General features: G+C 40.2%; 1 protein-coding gene across 1 annotated transcript; it reads right to left on the bottom strand.

Moving 5' to 3' along the window:
- Positions 1 to 628: 628 nt before the first annotated feature.
- On the bottom strand, positions 629 to 15,501 carry LOC120537086 (retinoic acid-induced protein 3-like). Its single transcript, XM_039765728.1, has 4 exons — positions 15,210 to 15,501; positions 8,638 to 9,637; positions 4,477 to 4,538; positions 629 to 2,253 (listed from the first exon to the last, which is right to left on the bottom strand). Exons 2-4 carry the CDS (start codon positions 9,626 to 9,628, stop codon positions 2,149 to 2,151), a joined length of 1,158 nt encoding a protein of 385 aa, XP_039621662.1. The 5' UTR covers positions 9,629 to 9,637; positions 15,210 to 15,501; the 3' UTR covers positions 629 to 2,148.
- Between the last annotated feature and the right edge of the window lie 1,010 nt (positions 15,502 to 16,511).

Here is a 16,511-nt window from a genome sequence, read left to right as displayed (position 1 = left end):
CTTGGGAGTCCAAGATGCATCCAGACATTGTCCCCATGCTGTTCCCAGTCCATTTGGCTGGTGTTTCTGTCACTTTCTGACCTTTTCCAGTGGACCAGGCACCCTCCCCTCTTCAGAGCAGGGGGTGCCTGGTTGTCTCCCATTGATTTACATTATACCAAACATCGCGATGTGTTCGGACTGAACACCCGAACACTTTGGTGCTCGCTAATCACTAGTATTGACCTCTCCTAAGTGGATGGACTCTGAGTCCAATACATGCCTAGACCTTCAACGTCTTCATGATCAAGGGAGTGGAAGACTTTTTGAGAGTGGACTACACAATGTAAGGCAGACTGCACTCCTTGGTACCTACTGTTTAATGTACTCTCTTCTAAATGTGAATCATTTGGTTTGCAAATCTGATGGAAAGTTTGCACTAAATTTTTTCTGTTTCTTTTTTTAGTGACTATACCATTTAATGAAGATGATGTGGCGGCTGGCAAATATCACTCTGGTGTGGATGCTAAATCTTCAATGAGCAGCGAGTGGATTTTCCCATCTCTTCCACTTACTAAGCCTTGGGTGAAAAGTGGAGAAGGACCACACATTTATAAACACCTTTATTGTAAACACCATGATTCTATAGTTATTTAACACAAAATAAGTTTAATAGAATAAATTAACAAAACAGCAATGCATTGCTTACTAACAAAGAAAAGTAATATACAGTTCTGGAATATACACTAATCAATGCTGTATCTTAAGGCTTTCTTAATTAGTTGTTTTATTCTTGGGAGGAACAAGTCTGAATGTATAGCCATTATAAATAAAAAAAAATTATTATTTACAGAAAAGAGAGCTGGACATGATAAAGCCCTTAAGATGATTGATGCATGAATGTTAATAACAATGCAGAGCAGGAGACAGATTTATGAGTGCATAAAAACAATTACAAATAAGGGACTTTGTGTTGCCACTTGAGGCTTTCATAGAGCTGTTGTTAAGATAAAAACAGCCTTTACTCTTCACTCAGCTGGCACAGGATCATGAGGCATATTCCCAAATGTGCTAAGTGGGTGCCATCGGTGTCAGTCATCAGCTCTCATATGGTTGGAATGCTGGACGAGCTTCACGTGAAGGTCCACACCCAGTGCCATCTCTCAAGCCTGTCATTGTTTTAAATGCAGAATAAGGCGGGGGTCTGTCTGATCATCCCTTATTTCTCTTCCTTTTGCAGGTGCACATGTACTTGGCCATGTTTCTCAGTCTCTCGGCTGCTGCTGTCTTTTTAGTAACAAAAAAGAATAAATTCACAAAGCCACCTGGGGAGCTACTCATCCATTATATTCTCTTACCACACCAATTGACACACTGGGGTGCATTATCTAAAAATGTCATGTGGGCTAAAATCTTCAAACTGGAGAGGATTTGTTGAAGGAAAGCATTGGAATGAAGCGAGAAGAATTTTTCAGTGCATGCTGTATGCTAATAGAAAGACTAAGCTACATTTTTTGGGGAGGGGGATCACCACTTACCAAGAATATAATGCACCTCCCATAAATAGGAGATATAAAGTGCACAGTGATTTTTGTTTTTATTCTTAAGTTAGCATTACCAGAACATAATTATTAAAAGCAGTTGGCAACCTATTGGAAGGCCTCTTACACTCTGTAGACTGGAACTGTTTATGGACTTCCCTGGATAGGAGCTAAGCTACTGTACTTAGATGGACCTTTTTGGTTTGGGGTTTCATCCTCTGCTGCTGGTCTTTATTTACCTATCCTCTCCACCCTATTTGATCAATATGTTTTTAACAAAAAAGCATTTACATATCTTGATATGAGCCAAGGTTATTCTGACTATACAGCTGCAGAACCTACAGAACTACTTTGAAAACGAGTGTCTACACACACATTCTCAATTATTAAGTCCCCTCTGACCCCCAGTCCCCCATACTTCATACAATACTTCATTGAGAGACATCTAGATGAATATTTCACCAAGTAGATAACAGATGAATAGACATCAGGGCTGTACTTTGGTGAAGAGCAATAGTAGTGACGACGTATTGCACAGGAACACTTCATCCAAATCAAGGTTCAGTCTGAATGCACTTAAGTCCATGGCTATGCCAACAGGAGGCAGTGAAGTTTTTGTTTAGTTAATCTATGGCTTACGACCATAATATTCATTATAAGGGTGCTCAGGCCCATTTTCTGAATTTTTTGTGTGAGGACGAGGGATAGAAAAATCACGGCTTGGTCCCAGGTTCTAAAAAACAAATAATAATAAAAAAAAAATTATTAGAAACCTCAAGAAGTCAAATGCATAATAAGGGCATTATGTTCTAAATTCACTAATCTGATTACAAACAGACAGTAATTAAATGAGACAACCTAGGTGAAAAAAATAAACCAAAAGATCTTGGCATGAGATAAAACAATACATACAGTCTTACATGAAACACAAAGAGTAAAAAATGTGTTAAAAATATACAAGAGACAGGTAAGGGTTAATACTAAGATGTTGTTTAAAAACTAGAACTATACTATATTAAACTGTATTAAAAATAGCTCCTTGAGCATGGAAAAGGTGCTATATAAATAAAACGTATTCTTCTTTTTTTGGCTGCTCCTGTTAGGGGTTGGCACAAATTCTTCCATATCTTTCTGTCTTCTGTATCTTGTTCTGTTACACTCATCACCTGCATGTCCTCTCTCACCACATCCATAAACCTTCTCTTAGGACTTCTTCTTTTTTCTCTTCCCTGGCAGCTCTATCCTTAGCATCCTTCTCCCAATATACCCAGCATCTCTCCCCTGCATATGTCCAAACCAACATAATCTCGCCTCTCTGACTTTGTCTCCCAACCGTCCAACTTGAGCTGACCCTCTAATGTACTCATTTCTAATCCTGTCCATCCTCGTCACACTCAGTGCAAATCTTAGCATCTTTAACTCTGCCACCTTCAGCTCTGTCTCCTGCTTTCTGGTCAGTGCCACCGTCTCCAACCCATATAACATAGCTGGTCTCACTACCGTCCTGTAGACCTTCCCTTTCACTCTTGCTGATACCCGTCTGTCACAAATTACTCCTGACACTCTTCTCCACCCATTCCACCCTGCCTGCACTCTCTACTTCACCTCTCTTCCACAATCCCCGTTACTCTGTACTGTTGATTCCAAGTATTTAAACTCATCCACCTTCGCCAACTCTACTCCCTGCATCCTCACCATTCCACTGACCTCCCTCTCATTCACACACATGTATTCTGTCTTGTTCCTACTGACCTTCAATCCTCTCCTCTCTAGCACATATCTCCACCTCTCCAGGGTCTCCTCAACCTGCTCTCTACTCTCGCTACAGATGACAATGTCATCAGCAAATACCATAGTCCATGGGGACTCCTGTCTAATCTCATCTGTGAACCTGTCCACCACCATTGCAAATAAGAAAGGGCTCAGAGCCGATCCCTGATGTAATCCCACCTCCACATTGAATGCATCCGTCACTCCTACCACAGACCTCACCACTGTCACACTTCCCTCGCACATATCCTGTACCACTCTTATGTACTTCTCTGCCACTCCCGTGTTCCTCATACAATACCGCAACTCCTCTCGAGGCACCCCGTCAAATGCTTTCCCCAGGTCCACAAAGACGCAATGCAACTCCTTCTGGCCTTCTCTATCCTTCTCCACCAACATCCTCAGAGCAAACATTACATCTGTGGTGGTTATTATTATTATTATATTAAACTGTATAAACACTAGGACCATGCACCTCTTCTTATTGTATACTAGTCAAACTCCTAGTGTGCCGATTCTGTATAGTCATATACTGCACATATATCAGCTAATTTCAAAGAATTACCCCAGGACAGGAGACATTGATCCAAAGTACTGAAGATGCTATTTTGGAAAACTACTGCTTCTTCCAGAATATATTGTTGTGGTTACTAGTAACTACTAGTATTACTGCTGACTGACTGTTATGAGCCTGCTCATTGTTGGCAGCAGCCAAGATGATTTAATGCAAATATATTTTTCCGTGCTGACATTCACTTTGGTGCATACAAATATTTGTAATATATTTGCTTATCCAGACCTCGCTCTACATGAACAGATGCAAGAGGCAACATGAAAAATATGGACCAAGTAGTAATAAGCTGGCTCATAAAATATATGTAGTATCTGACTAATATTTAGGTGCCCAATATACAAACTGACCTTCTTGCATAAACAAAGAGATTTTTCTTTTTACTTATTTTTGAATCACAGGCAATATTTGAGTATTAGCACCCTCTAGAGACCACAGTTGACATCTGCAATATTTGATTGATATGGAAGTGTTGGACATACTTACCTGCCTATACAGTAAAACTGTAGCATAAATGAATAGACTGGAAATGATGAACATGAGGTGGAACAGGTTTTTTTTGACGTCAAAGGACTTTTATGCAAGGGTTAATGAAAAAACTGGAAGATGGCTTACCCGCATGGGCAGTGTTGAATCATAGGGTGAATCCATATAAAGGTGGTTATCTTTGGGGAGATCTGCAAAAAGAGAGTAAGAACAATTTTTAAGTGTGGTGGCAGTGCATTGCTATTAATCATTAAAAGGATCTATGCATGAAAAAATGATAATGAAACAATATTTGTTTAAATTTATGATAACTTGAGGAAAGGGTATAGTGCTGATGATAATCAGTTGCTTTTTGAAAATGTCAGCAAATTCAGCAAATGATGTGGCTTAGCATGACATTTTAACTTTTAGAAATTCGTTGAATAGATTTGGACCTCTCATACAGGAAAGTAGAGACATGTGAAGAGGATTGGACAAAGTCACACACTGACTAGTGTATATGGTCTCGTAAAAACAGAAAATCTTCAGGGGCACACAGTGCCCCGTGAACGAAGTAATCCTGGACAGAAATGGGATAACTGCTTGGTCCTGTTTCATGTAATTTGAGACCCCAGGAGGTTTATGAAGAAGTAAGGTGATAAATGCATAGGAGAGAATGATGGAGAATAGTTCTGGGTATATAAGATATCTTCATAACTTTAAAAAAAGAGGCAGAGGAGAGGAAGACCCTCTTTACAACTCTATGTGGTCCGTGGAGTCTGGAGATATCATGCATATGGGATAAAACTATCCTCACCCAGTGGAGGATTGACTTTAGTGTTCACATTTGTGAACTGATGTGCAAGAAAGAAAGCTGCTCTGTCGATCACATAAGAAAGATCTCTTTTGGAGTCAAGCAAACAAGAGAAGCAAGGATTGTTGTTAATTTGTATTGTAGTAATGTGCTCCTGGGTGTGTTGTACAATTCTGTGTGATGTCAAGTGGTGGCACTGTGATATTATGTCAAGAGCTACTGATTCGGTGACTTTTAATGGTTAACTAAAGGAAAATGAGAGATTAACCTGCATAAACCTGTGGCCTTTAGGAACCACGAGAGGCACACTCTTCATGTTAAGAGCGATTTCAGACACATTTCTGAATTCAGAAAAAATATGGGAAGAGATGTATACAGGGCTGGGACAAGGGTGACGCAAACGGGCACTTGCCTTGGGTGAACAGTGGGAAAGGGTGCCAAATTGGTGAAAAATTAAAATGAATAAATTGGAAAATAAAAAAAAGAAAAAAGCCAAATGTATTTTGCAATGTTCGTCAAATACCTTAAGTAAAATGATGATTTGCATTGGACACTCTTGCTCAGTACACTCGTTTCCTCATATGATATCGCCCTTGTAAGTATTTTTAATCAATGCTTATTAGTAATAAAAACCTATATACATAGGGGTTCAAATTTCTCCTCCTGCCTCAGGTGAAAATACCTTTAGGCCTGGCACTTGATGTATACAAACAAACTTGATTTAAATAATAAAAGTTAAAATGATGGGACAAGGGTGAGGCAAACGGGCACTTGCCTCGGGTGAACAATTGGAAAGGGTGCCAAATTGGTGAAAAATTAACATTTTTAATAATAAAATTTAAAATGATAACTTTAAAGTGTTATTGAAGGGTTTGTGTCTCACACATTTGGAACAAAATGTCATCAGACTACTAAAAAAGAATTACATACTAAAAAAGGAAACTTTCCATTTTATAGTATAAAATTAATTAATTGGTATATTAAAGTTATTTAATAATTGTCACATTATAGTGGTGAACAAAGGGACAATCAAAAAAATGGACACAAACTTTTTTGCAGTATGGAGCCTAAATAAACAGGTTGAACGGTCTGTCACTAATTAGTGGAGTGCTTTGTCTACTTGTTCACTTAAAACTCACTTTATTTCAAATTTTTGGCCAGACAACCTCTTTTTCGCCATCTGTCGAGCACCAGTTCTTGACTCACCCGAGCACTGAATATGGCCTCTTTTATATCTTTTTAAGGGTCAAACACTTGTTAAGAGTGACCCTAAAAAGCTTAAAACTAACCTAAAATGCTACTCCCTGGTGGATACATCTATTAACTGTAGTTACTAACTGGTTTTTAAGTTTACAAGGTTATTATTGGCATAAAATACTTGGAAATTTGCCATGTTTGATGAATTGAAGCTAGTCTGTAAATCTAAGAAGCAACAATTCTCCAACCACTGCTCCACTGTGCAGTAATACAAAACTAAAAAAAAAATGTAAATGAAAGTTTCTTCTGTTTGTTCCCACATATCTAAAAGCTCCTTGTTTGTGTTTGATGGCTTCCCAGTCCAAGGTTGCTTCCTGCCTTGTGTTTCATGCTATCAGCTCTGGCCCTGTATCTGTGACAGAGAGCTGAATTGAGCAACTTTAACAACAGATGGTTTGATCTTTATTTGAAATTAGCCTTGTACAGTTACAATGTAGTTTTGCATTGCTGAATTGTTCTAATTCCACAATTGACTGTTAAAAGCAAACTGAAGAGGGATGAACAAGCAGCAATTGAAAGAGCGGTTTGTTGGTTTAAGATTAACAGTCCCGTCTTTGTGTTCGTGTTCAGCATGTGTGTTTTGATGTTCTCCCTCATCCCCTGAGGCTTCTTCTGTTCCTTTTGTGTACATAGAAACACCTATTGCCTAAATCTATGGGTTGGCTTTATCTGCCTTTTGTTTTCTGCATGAAAAGAATAACAACACATACTGGACTTTAAAACAAGGTAACATTGTCCTATGTGTGGCCGAGGGCAACTCATCTTCACCCTGCCTTGGTTGGATCGTCATCGCTTATCACCCTGAATGTTATCTTATCGTTTTTCTATGCTTGCGTGTGTCTAATAGTGCAGACATGTAGTAATGAATGAGCAACCTGCATTGTTCTAGATGTGCTGAACTAGACAAGCCTTCTAATCAACTTTCAAGAAATTAAGCCCTTAATCAGGACAGTCCTCAGAAGATCAAATGAATAAGTTTTATTGTTCATATTCCTTGAGTGGATATAACTATTGTTTAGTTGATGCACTATGAACTATGCACTGGATTCTGTTCAGATTTACTTTAACAAGCTAATTAAAATAAATAAGTCAACATAAATCAGATATCTTAACACAGATATTCGCTTTTTTGGGGATAGGCAGCCACCTCGATTAGTTAGGTCACTCTACAGCTAAACTATACAGTATTAAATAAAAAGTAAAAGTTGCAATTCTACCTTGGAAATCTGTTACAGCACCTGGGTCGGGGGACATAATGTATCTTTCAAGACACATAACAACCATTAATATATCATAATGGATACGGTGGCACAGTGGTAGCGCTGCTGCCTCGCAGTTAGGAGACCCAGGTTTGCTTCCCAGGTCCTCCCTGTGTGGAGTTTGTATGTTCTCTCCGTGTCTGTGTGGGTTTCCTCCGGGTGATCAGGTTTCCTGCCACAGTCCAAAGACATGCAGGTTAGGTACATTGGCGATCCTAAATTGTCCCTAGTGTGTGCTTGGTGTGTGGGTGTGCCCTGTGGTGGGCTGGCACTCTGCCCGGGGTTTGTTTCCTGCTCTGTGTTGGCTGGGACTGGCTCCAGCAGACCCCCGTGACCCTGTAGTTAGGATATAGCGGGATGGATAATGGATGGATAGATACCAATAAATATGCATACATATTGGTGGGAATTGTGCTTTATTTTAATCAACAAAAAAGAGAGAACTGTTATTATATAATGTGATTAGTGATTAGTGGTACTGCCAAACAACTCTAGGGACCCTGACTTAAATCACAGCCCAGTCACGTCCTGTTCAAAACTGTGTTCATGGGAGTGTTTTTTGGGTTTTAAATGTCCTCCACCATGCAGGTTAGATGGCCCTAAATTGGTTCTGAATGAGACAAACTGGCATGCTTCCTACAGTTTGTTCTGCTTTGACAGCATCAAATTCTGCACTGAAAGTAGCAAGTTTAGGAAATGGATGAATAAAAATAACTGTTAAACTTTGCACAGTGGATAATCTATTGGCCTGTTATTAATAAGGCATTTGTTAACAGCAAATGCAGAACTCAGTTTCAACTAACTCGTTAATTAATATCCATACCCACAGCAAATATGTAACAAATACGGAACTAAGCCTCACTGAACAACTTCTGAACTGAATGATGGCAAGATTAGCAAAAGTGAAAATGAAGGACCCCTTCTGGTATGAACTGCAAAGCCTGAAGTGATTAGGGCCCTGCTGTTTTGTGAAATTCTTACCATCGTCACCTTCGTCTTTTCTGAACATTTGGTTTTCCAGACCATGTTTCTGGTATGTAAGGGTTGGCATTGCAGAAGTTGCATCGTCGTATATATCATCCTTGTTGCCGCAGTTCAGGTAGTGAATCTCTGGAATCACGTAGAAGAGGATGAAAACCCAGGCATTTGAGACAAGAGCAATGCTAAGCACTGGGTCATCCCAAAGTGGCCGTTTGTTTATATCCACATTTCCCCGAGTGAGCATGATGATCCACACCACCCATATGCAAATAGTGAAGTCAGTGGTGAGAAACACAAAAGCTCCATGCTTCTTCCATTCTTTGTGTACCCCACAGAATACAAACAGGGACGTTATCCAGGCCAGCACCAGCAGAAACATCACATAGATGAGCAATGTGACAAACTCGTATTGGAAATAATTGCAGAGTTGGTTGTCCCGCACCAGGACTGTGATCAGCCACTCAATTGCAATTATCACCTGGACAAGGGTCAGGGCGATGAGCAAAGCGACTGCCCAGCCTCCCGTCACAAAGCCCTTTCCATTGCGCACCAGGCCCATGAGTCGCAAATTATGGCAAAAAAGGGAGGAGAAGCACATTGCAAACAGGACCCCAAACAGAAAGATGCGAGTTGGACAGGTCCTTTCATTTGATTTGATGATGAATGCGAAAGTTAAGCCAAACAGGCCAAATGTGCCCAGCAGGAAAAAGAACAGCAATGCAGCATTGGCCCTTTTCCTGCGGTCCTTCACAAACGGAACGCTTCCCACTAGGATGATCATTAAAACCAGTGAGACGACGACGCCAGCAGTTGCCAAGGTTTCCAGAACGATGCCCCAGCTGGAATTTTTATCACACAGTAAATAATAGTCTGAACCAAGGTTACTCCCACAGCCAGCAGGCACAGAAGACGTGTTATTGCTGTCCTGAGCATTGCTTGACTCCGAATGGAACAGCAGGAACAGGACCACCAATGTAATGGCAGGAATCATATCTCCGACCTAAAACAAGAAGGAGGAAAGGAACAGTCAAAATTGGTGACATTTGTTTTCTGTTTTACAGTCATTGGATCATTTCCCTATGTTCTCATTAGATTTGTTGTGTGCAAGGGGAGCACTGCCTCAGATTCACACAGACGCGGGCTTCATGCCTGGTCCGTTAACTGCGTATGCAGAGTCTGCACGTTCTCTTTATGTTTTGTAGGGTTTTCCCCTGAGAATTCAGTTTATGCCTCATCTTAGAGATGTTTGCACTCATTTCATTTGTAAATCTGCACTGGCATCTCAATAAGGATTTGATCTCATTTTGGACCAATCCTGCTGGGAAATGTTGCATCTTTTTATAAGCTGCCAAGGGTTCAAACAGACAAGCAATAAATCAATTGATCATTCAATCCCTGTTCATACATTTCTGTCTTGAATTTACAACATGTTTTCATTTACTGTGTGAGAAGATCGGAAAACTCAGAGGAAATACATCAACTGTAGAAGCAGACAGATCAGTCACTGTCCTCCTACCCTCCTTAGCCAAACCCAGATGGGTGACGTAATAAGACAACTTCTGCCTGACCATTTTGATCCTTTGATTCAAGATTAAATGAAGAGCAAAATGAATGAGACCAATTTAACATCATCCGCCCACTTTGTTGAACTCATCCAGTAGTATTGTGCATTATCTGGGTGTGTCTGTCTTGCTAATCACCATGTTTTAAAAAACCTTGGTGTTACTGAAGCTCAATCTAACGGAGTCATCTTTGTCATGGTGTGGTTTTATGTTCTACTTTTCTCCAGCAATGTAGTGTTTTATTATCGTTTATGAATAAAGGGAATTGCTTTGTAAAGCAGTTTGAGGGAATGTTCACGGTGACGGGCTCTATATACTGAAAAGTCTGTCTTTAGCAGTGGAGACCATATTATAGTGTAGTGTAATAAAATTGGTTCATAAAACAGTTAGCAGCATTGTGTTAAAGGAAAAGAAAGTATGGCAGCTTTCATTTAGACCTGATTGTGACACATCTTAATTATTCACCCCAAACCTATTTTATTGATAAACAATAAACAATATTGATATGGATTAACCATCTTAACCCGCATTAGTGATTATCCTAAGTTTTAGAACTGACGACAGTTATGATGCATTATGGGATTTAAACAATAGTATCCCAAGTGAAGAGTAAAACCCCACAGATAGATATTTAGTTATATATCCAAGGGGACATTTAACCTTTACAAAAGTTCAAGAAGGAGGCATGGTGGCGCAGTGGGTAGCGCTACTGCCTTGCAGTTAGGACAACCGGGTTCACTTCCCAGGTCCACCCTGCGTGGAGTTTGCATGTTCTCCCCGTGTCTGCGTGGGTGTGCTTCGGTTTCCTCCCACAGTCCAAAGACATGCAGGTTAGGTGAATTGCCGATTGTAAATTGTACTTTGTGTGCGTGTGCGTGCCCTGCGGTGGGCTGGCGCCCTGCCTGGGGTTTGTTTCCTGTCTTGCGCCCTATGTTGGCTGGGATTGGCTCCAGCAGACCCCTGTGACCCTGTAGTTAGGATATAGCGGGTTGGATAATGAATGGATGGAAAAGTTCAAGAAATGTAGAAATATTGTGGGTCAAAATTGACCTGAAGGACATGGCAGTGTTCAAAATGTGTAGCAGCCGTACACAGATGTGATATCTGGAAACTTGATTTCATTTTTGTAAAGTCAGAGCATTTTATTAACAAGTCTTAATACTGTATCTCTGAGCTCAACAGATGACATTTAGGTGTTTTTATGGGTTGTGAACATACGGCCATAAATGCAGTGACAAATAAATTAAAGTGAATGGACACTCGAAGGGCATCGCTATGTTCAGTTTCGAGTTCTTGACATTTAAGATGTTTTAATGGGTTATGAACAAACTACCGTAAATGCAGTTGATAATTCATTAAAGTGGTGGGCTAAAGCTGGGTTTGTTAACCCTTTTCTTAATCAATGACCTGTTTTGGTCCTAATTAACTTCTTTTGAAATCATTGTATTTGACTTGCTCTTGAAGACTCAGACCCCTTAATTTAGGGGTCCTCAATCATGGTCCTGGAGGGCCACAGTGGCTGCAGGTTTTTGCTCCAACCTAATTGCTTAATAAGAAGCACTTATTGCTCAAGTAACACTTCTGCTTCACATTAGTTGTCTTGCTTGTTAAGATTTTGAACCCTTATTGCTTATTTTAATCTTAAACAGCCATATTTTTGGTTTTTAATTGCTCCTAAATAGCAATAACATGCAAATGACAAAAGAGACCAGAATTTCTACATTTAGCTTACTACCATTTACACCTGTGTGTATTAATTAAATACTTTGAAGGAAAGTGAAGAGAAAAAAGTAAAGAACTGAGAAATACTTCTCCATTTTAGCCTTCAAGTCATTTGGATGAAAGGGGAAGAAAATCCAGGAGATGAGAATGACCTGACATGGCAGAGATAAAGCACTAACAAGCCATGAAATTAAATTATTGGCAAGAATTGCTTTCTTATTAAGCAACTTGGTTAGAACAAAAACCTGCAGCCACTGCGGCCCGCTAGGACTGTGATTGAAGACGCCTGCCTTAATTGTTTCTTTTTCCTTAATTAGCAGCCAAACAAGAATGAGATACAAAATGAGCCCAAACAACTGGTGTCTATCACACAATATCTGAAAAGAAAGAAAGATGAAGGTCTGAGGAATGCTGATCTGCTCAGGTCCCCAAAATATTTTAACTGTGCTCTTAGAAAAGAGAAAAACAGCAATGTCGGAAATGTCTGCTGTTGCACAATGAGAGCAACAACAAACCGCAGAATTAAAGAACGGATTTAATTAACGACAAGAATCGGTGCCTGTACAAATTAGAGGGTGTTTAACTTTTTTTTAAGAACTGTTCATTAATTTGGGGGTATGTTGGAAAAATCACCAAGTTACATTCAGATTGAATACATTGTGTTTTTACTGATTTCACACAAACAATTCTCATATCTAACCTGAAGAAGATGAACAGTTTAAAAGTAAATACAAATCAAGGGTACATAAAAATTTTTCCTAATGCAGTACACCAGTATACCTCCCATCTTAAACAGACTTGTTATTATCAAAAGCTGGAAATGCAATCACACAGCTATGGGGTTAGGCTGGAAACCACAAGGTACAGCAGGTCACAGGCACCAGACCTCACCACCATTGTCTCTGATTTATTTTTAAGATTAATCAGGAGAAAGTAGGGTGAAAAGACACCTTTTATTGGCTTATTCACTTGCCTGATGATGGGGCCTCGAAAGCTTAAGCCAATAAAAGGTGTCATTTCACCCTACGTTCTCCTGTATCAATCTATGGCTAACACGGTACAACACTCTATTGCTAAGATTAATCAGGTAACTTTCAATAGCATGTTTGCTTTGAGCGCCACTACAGTTTGACCGAGACATTCCTGGTATCTATCACGGCGTCTCTGAGAGGTGATATATAAAATGAGTGGCTGCTTAATAACCCCCGCGTTAGCTGATTGGGAAGCATCTGCATATACTATATAACTGAAACGATAAACCAAATGGAATTATAAGTAGACAGTTACGTGCTAATTAGCGAATCTACTCCCTCAGTAAAATCACAGATATCTCAGGAGGTGTGAACTAAATCTAAATGGACAATGCCCAGCAGGGGAGAGAGTATATGCGGATGTCGCCCATTGTGCCCCACCTTACTTTCCCACATTGAAATGAGGGCAAAAAATACGTGTGAAGAACCTCGAGTCTGCCGATCATCCACCGGGTGACGTGTTGTGCCTCCGCCTCGACTGAAACTTCGGAGCGAAACTTTTTGTTCCCAACGTCATGCTGTGCAGTGAGAATGCAGCTGACATCCAGATGCCTCGGGGACAGGAGCGCCACCTGCTGTTCGAAAATTCTGCCATTACACTCTGTTGCAGCCCGCAGAACAACTCAAGAATACACAAACAGGCGCGGCGCGACTTTACCACTCGTTTAAATTTAATTTCGCGAAACTGCACGAACTGGTGTCCGGTCTAGGAATGGTGCATTTCAAGACAAAAGTGCTGTTGGGATACATCTGGCGCTCAAAACTCGCCAAAAGGGCTAGAAAATAGATAGCTTGATTATTAATTAAAAACTATATACAAGACAAAACATTTTAAAAAAGTATACTTTAACAAACTGTGGTGGGTTGGCACCCTGCCCAGGATTGGTTCCTGCCTTGTGCCCTGTGTTGGCTGGGATTGGCTCCAGCAGACCCCCCTGACCCTGTATTCGGATTCAGCGGGTTAGAAAATGGATGGATGGATGGATACTTTAATAAAACCACCGAAAAAGACTGGAACAAGACTGCGAGATGTAAACGACTTTGAGAAAGGAACATCTATGAAACACTTAATGACAGCACGAAGACAGAAGAGATAATCAGTGAAGAAACGGAGTATAAAAGGAAGACGCAGCCCGTGAATGTGTGTGCGTGTGTGTTAAACTTTTCACGTGTTGTCTGTTACTTTATTGCCATAACAACGTTGCGCTGAATCTTAAGATCAAACAAACAAAACAACGATGTAAGTATGCAGCATCAAGGAAGCAGAAACAATCATATCGCAATCGCTGCATCTAATGCTGTAGGTCAATGGTTAAGTAAATGAATGTATTTCATGAAAAAGTTCAACTTGTTTCTATAGTGGCTTCTGAAATGCAAAGCATATTTCAAATGTAACACATTTTGGAATTCATCCTGTCAAATTATCTATCTATCTATCTATCTATCTATCTATCTATCTATCTATCTATCTATCTATCTATCTATCTATCTATCTATCCCTTCCCCAGACCTGTTTAATCTGTTCCAGGGCAGTGGTGCTCCAGATACTACACCAGAGCCTTAGGTAACAGCCCTTGACAGGGCACTGGGCTATTACAAAGCTCACTCATGTACCATACCCAAACTCGCACTAAGACCAGTTTGGAGTTACCCCTAACCCTAATCTGCATGCCTTCAGAGATGCGGAAGGAAAGCCACAACACCAGAGGCGCAATCCATGCAGGTAGTGGGGGAACATACAAACTTCACATGCAGCAATCAGGCTTGAGGTTTACACCAAGAACCCCAAATCTATGAAGCATCAGTACACCCACATATATTTGTATTTAAAATTCAAATAAAGCACACGTTTATTCCACTTATAACCTTCTACATGCTATACACTTACTTCAAACACAGCACAGTTACAATAGAATTTAATGGGAGCATATTGTTTAAGAAATGAAAAACAGTTAAGAATGTATATAGTTTACATATATTTGATTAGAGAAAGGCAGAGAGTTAGGCTGACATCTTTCTTAGCTAACTTTTGAGATCTGGCTAAGTTCTAACTGTTTACTGATATGACTTTACAGTTGGACCACAGACAGATTGAATGATTTGTTCAGAGTCACACAGTGAGGCAGACGTGGGAACTGAACAGGCAACCTCATGATTTTTTTTTCATGTTTTTTGCAATCAGCTGTTCTAATCCCTAATTTTTAAATTCCTAATATAGAATAAGAAGAGAAATCATTTTTAAGAAAAATCAGCTCACCTTTAAGCAAACCTCCTTGACTCTCCTGTTTAGATGACCAGTCTTGGATAGTCACTCCTCTACAAATAAAAGCTGTTTGAAATAAGACAGATGCTGCTCTGAAGTGTCCCTGGGCTTGGTGACAGAGATCAGTGAGGATGCGGCCCAGAGGAAGTGCCCTCTGATATATGCAGCCCAGCCCAGCCTCGCTGACGTGATTGGATGCCTTAAAATAGAACAAGGTGTGACTCTACCTGTTGAGCAGGTTACTGAAGCTCACATGAACTGCTGAGAATCAGAACAGCAGTGCTCTGCATGACTTCACTACACTCCCAGTCCAAAATTGTGTAGTTTTGAAGCTTTTAAGACTTTGCCCCAGCTGGCTTTGTCAGGTAAGCCTCAGTTTCTCAGGGCAACCGGACTCTGGTGTGTAAACAGTGAAGTCAGAACAGACTGCAGTGAGTCAAGGCTGACAAAGTTTAGGCAACACTATTTATCTTTGTAATGATTAGCAAGTGGTGCTCAGGCTTGCCTAACCTATGGACATAGAGGCCCCTGTGGGATAAATCTGCTCTCCATAGAGGTAGCACTTGCAAATCAGATTCTGCTTCCTGCTAAGGTTAAAAGATGGAGGAGAAATTATGCTTTTAGCTCTTTTTCCCACAAATGAGGACATTCACTATGGGTCAGACTCCAAGGCTTGGTGGGAGCAGAGTGTGTTGGGGAGTGGAGGGATTCCACACCTCCCCAAACAGACTCCTGTTAGCACTAACATTTTTTCTGCATGGATAAGCATGCTAGGCTGGGTAAGTTTAAGTGAGCTTTAGAAGTATTGAGTCGGCTGAAATAAAATGAAGAAGGAGGAGCTCAGTGTTTTCCTGCGCAACAGCAAAGTTCTTAGAGTTGATACGATTCCACCTGAAAGTGTTTGTTGAACTCTAGCAGATTTAAAGTAAATGATTTTAATGTATTGAGGCAGCTGGATAAAAATCATTCTTAATCTTCATCTTAAAATTAGAAATCTTTTTCTTTTAATAATTTGACTTCAAGCCAGACATTTTTTCTAACCTTCCATCCATGCATTCTCAAATGTGTTTAATCCCATTAAGAGTCAGGGAGGCCTCAGTGTCTCTCAGCCCCATTAAGCTTAGGGCAGAAGTCGGCTCTGGCCATGGCACCAGTCCACCATTGGATATGCTCTCAAATGCATCCAAACACACTCCATTATCTTTAACTCTTTGTAGTTATGGCTGCCCTTGATTTGATACATTATTTTGTGGATATCTGGGATTTGCTCAGCTTTTGGTGGAAGGCCTTATAGTG

The sequence above is a fragment of the Polypterus senegalus genome, chromosome 10 (assembly GCF_016835505.1).
Source record: "Polypterus senegalus isolate Bchr_013 chromosome 10, ASM1683550v1, whole genome shotgun sequence".
NCBI lineage: Eukaryota > Metazoa > Chordata > Cladistia > Polypteriformes > Polypteridae > Polypterus > Polypterus senegalus.
The sequence above is the reverse complement of the archived record's forward strand: the minus strand, read 5'-3'. Positions and strand labels throughout refer to the sequence as shown.

Coding starts and splice junctions, on each gene's coding strand:
- LOC120537086 (XM_039765728.1), bottom strand. CDS start 9,628: ATGATTCCTGCCATTACATTGGTGGTCCTGTTCCTGCTGTTCCATTCG. Junction 4,539..8,637: donor AAAAGACGAAGGTGACGATG/GTAAGAATTTCA, acceptor CTCTTTTTGCAG/ATCTCCCCAAAGATAACCAC. Junction 2,254..4,476: donor ATTCAACACTGCCCATGCGG/GTAAGCCATCTT, acceptor TTTGTTTTTTAG/AACCTGGGACCAAGCCGTGA.